We start from the raw sequence: 2,020 nt of genomic DNA, 5'->3' as shown, positions 1-2,020 counted from the left end.
TTTAACTACATATCATCTGAAGTAACTAATGACTCTCATCCCATGATCCTATGAAGAGTAAAGTTCCCTTCTAGCTTAAGATCTATAATATTGAGGCTTCTCAAGGCCTCAAATGAGGATTTGGGGTTATTGACCTCTGCTATCTTATCATTCTATTCCTATGATGCCATGTCCTCCACTGTGATCATGTAACAACAAGCATTTTAAACTTTGTCCAAAGAGTCACAGAGCTTTTCAATATGCCCATAATAGACTTTACATTAGACATTCCCTGCAATGAATGATGCTTCATTGAATGGAGAACTACAGAAGTGAGGAAAACCTTCCATGTTAACTTGTTGTTCCGTATAACTTACCAACTTTCCAAAGGTGTTCAAGTTAAAGTTTTCTTCCTCTGAGGCAGAACAGGGCTTGGTGCCACACCCACAGGGAGGCCTGCCTCAGCTTGCCATTCCACAGAATCAGGATCAGTGAGTGGCCAAAGGGATAGAGCAACATGAATGACATTCCCAAATTGGAAGCCAGCTTACTCTTTGCCTCTGAATGGCTCCAGAAGATGTCAAAGAAACCCATATAGTACAATAAAATGAGAATGAGGAAGGAAGACACGGCTTTCATGGCTCGAACATGGACCTCTGTGCTAGGGTCTCTGGAACCTGTGGCATTGAGTTGCATCTGTCGAGTGTGCCTCCACAAGGAGACAAAGAGCAGGGAGAAGGAGATTGTAGACAGAGTAAAAGGAATAAGACTCAGAAGGCCAAAGAAGACCTGGAGCACAAGCAGTTTATTTTTACTCACTTGGACATCCTGGGACACATTTCTCTTCTTTCCTCCACTAAAGATGTTGTGATAATAATAATGCATTCTCTCCATCATTGGAAAGATAATAGACAAAGAGATAATCAAGGGCCCCCAAAGAAGCATGAAGAGCATCCTGTCAATTCTCCATTTCATCCAGAGGAAAAGGGGATTAGAAAAGTTGGTGATCTTCAGGAAGTAGAAGATGCTGAGGATAGTGGAAAACCAAATATTTGCAGTGTGAGTCAGTACAAAGAAAACATCCATTATTCTTACTCGGCTGGGTACATCAAAAGAGATTAAAATTGAATAGCTATTCCATATTATTGCACATGATAATCCAATTCTGGAGATGGCCAAACTGACCAGGATGAGGTCACTTTGTAGAAGTTTTTTGCTCTTGACACAGTCAATGCCATTCACCAGAACTATGAAAACATTTACCAGAAAGCCCAATAGAAACTCACCAGTTATTAGAGCCATCAAGATTTTCTCCCCACTACTTAGCATGTCAGCTGAAAGCAGATCACTTCAGAAGTTACCAATATTTATAATACTTTTGATGCTGCTGCTGTGGGATTAATTTCCAGGCAAAATGAGCATGGAATGATATGTTTTTCTACTACTTGGTGATGCAGTAACTTTTTATCTGTCTTTAGTAAAGTTTCTATATTAGGCAAGAAAATGTCTAGTCCTCTGTTAGAATATCTTCATCAAGATAAACTCTGTCCCTTCCCAACAGCTCAGTTAAATTTGCCCATCTAAGACACAATCTCTCTCTGTGGCATTTCTTTTTCCTCTTGGGAGGTGATCATAAAAAGCATTAGATTCCTATGTTAAGATGCAAATAGGAAGAGGTCATCTTTCAAAATTTTCCTCTTTGTGTCTCAGCCAATTTTGTGTCCAAACACATGAGCTGTGTATGATGAATCTCACCCAGTGATGTAAAACATGGTAGTTGTAACAAAGCCATAAGTGCAGAGATTATGCTTTATCTCCATCATTTCCCATCACACTGAATATAGATGTTACCACCAATTGTTTATAAAGATCAAACTCATAATGGGTATTTCTGGTAAGTTCCTTTTAGGTTTGAGATTTATAAATAAATTCCAATATAATGGGCCTCTAATCTGAGTGGTTCACACTCAAATATAATATTTTTCTTTTAGCTTTCAGGGTAACTCAGACAAAGCAACATACCATGCCAATTCTACTATAA

The 2,020-nt window shown here is 38.8% G+C and overlaps 1 protein-coding gene across 1 annotated transcript; it reads right to left on the bottom strand.

Moving 5' to 3' along the window:
- Nucleotides 1-378: 378 nt before the first annotated feature.
- On the bottom strand, nt 379-1,308 carry LOC114052590 (taste receptor type 2 member 7-like). The gene has a single exon (XM_027875264.1). It carries the CDS (start codon nt 1,306-1,308, stop codon nt 379-381), a length of 930 nt encoding a protein of 309 aa, XP_027731065.1.
- Between the last annotated feature and the right edge of the window lie 712 nt (nt 1,309-2,020).

Source organism: Vombatus ursinus, unplaced genomic scaffold (assembly GCF_900497805.2).
Source record: "Vombatus ursinus unplaced genomic scaffold, bare-nosed wombat genome assembly UNPS02014808.1, whole genome shotgun sequence".
Taxonomy (NCBI): Eukaryota; Metazoa; Chordata; class Mammalia; order Diprotodontia; family Vombatidae; genus Vombatus; species Vombatus ursinus.
The sequence above is the reverse complement of the archived record's forward strand: the minus strand, read 5'-3'. Positions and strand labels throughout refer to the sequence as shown.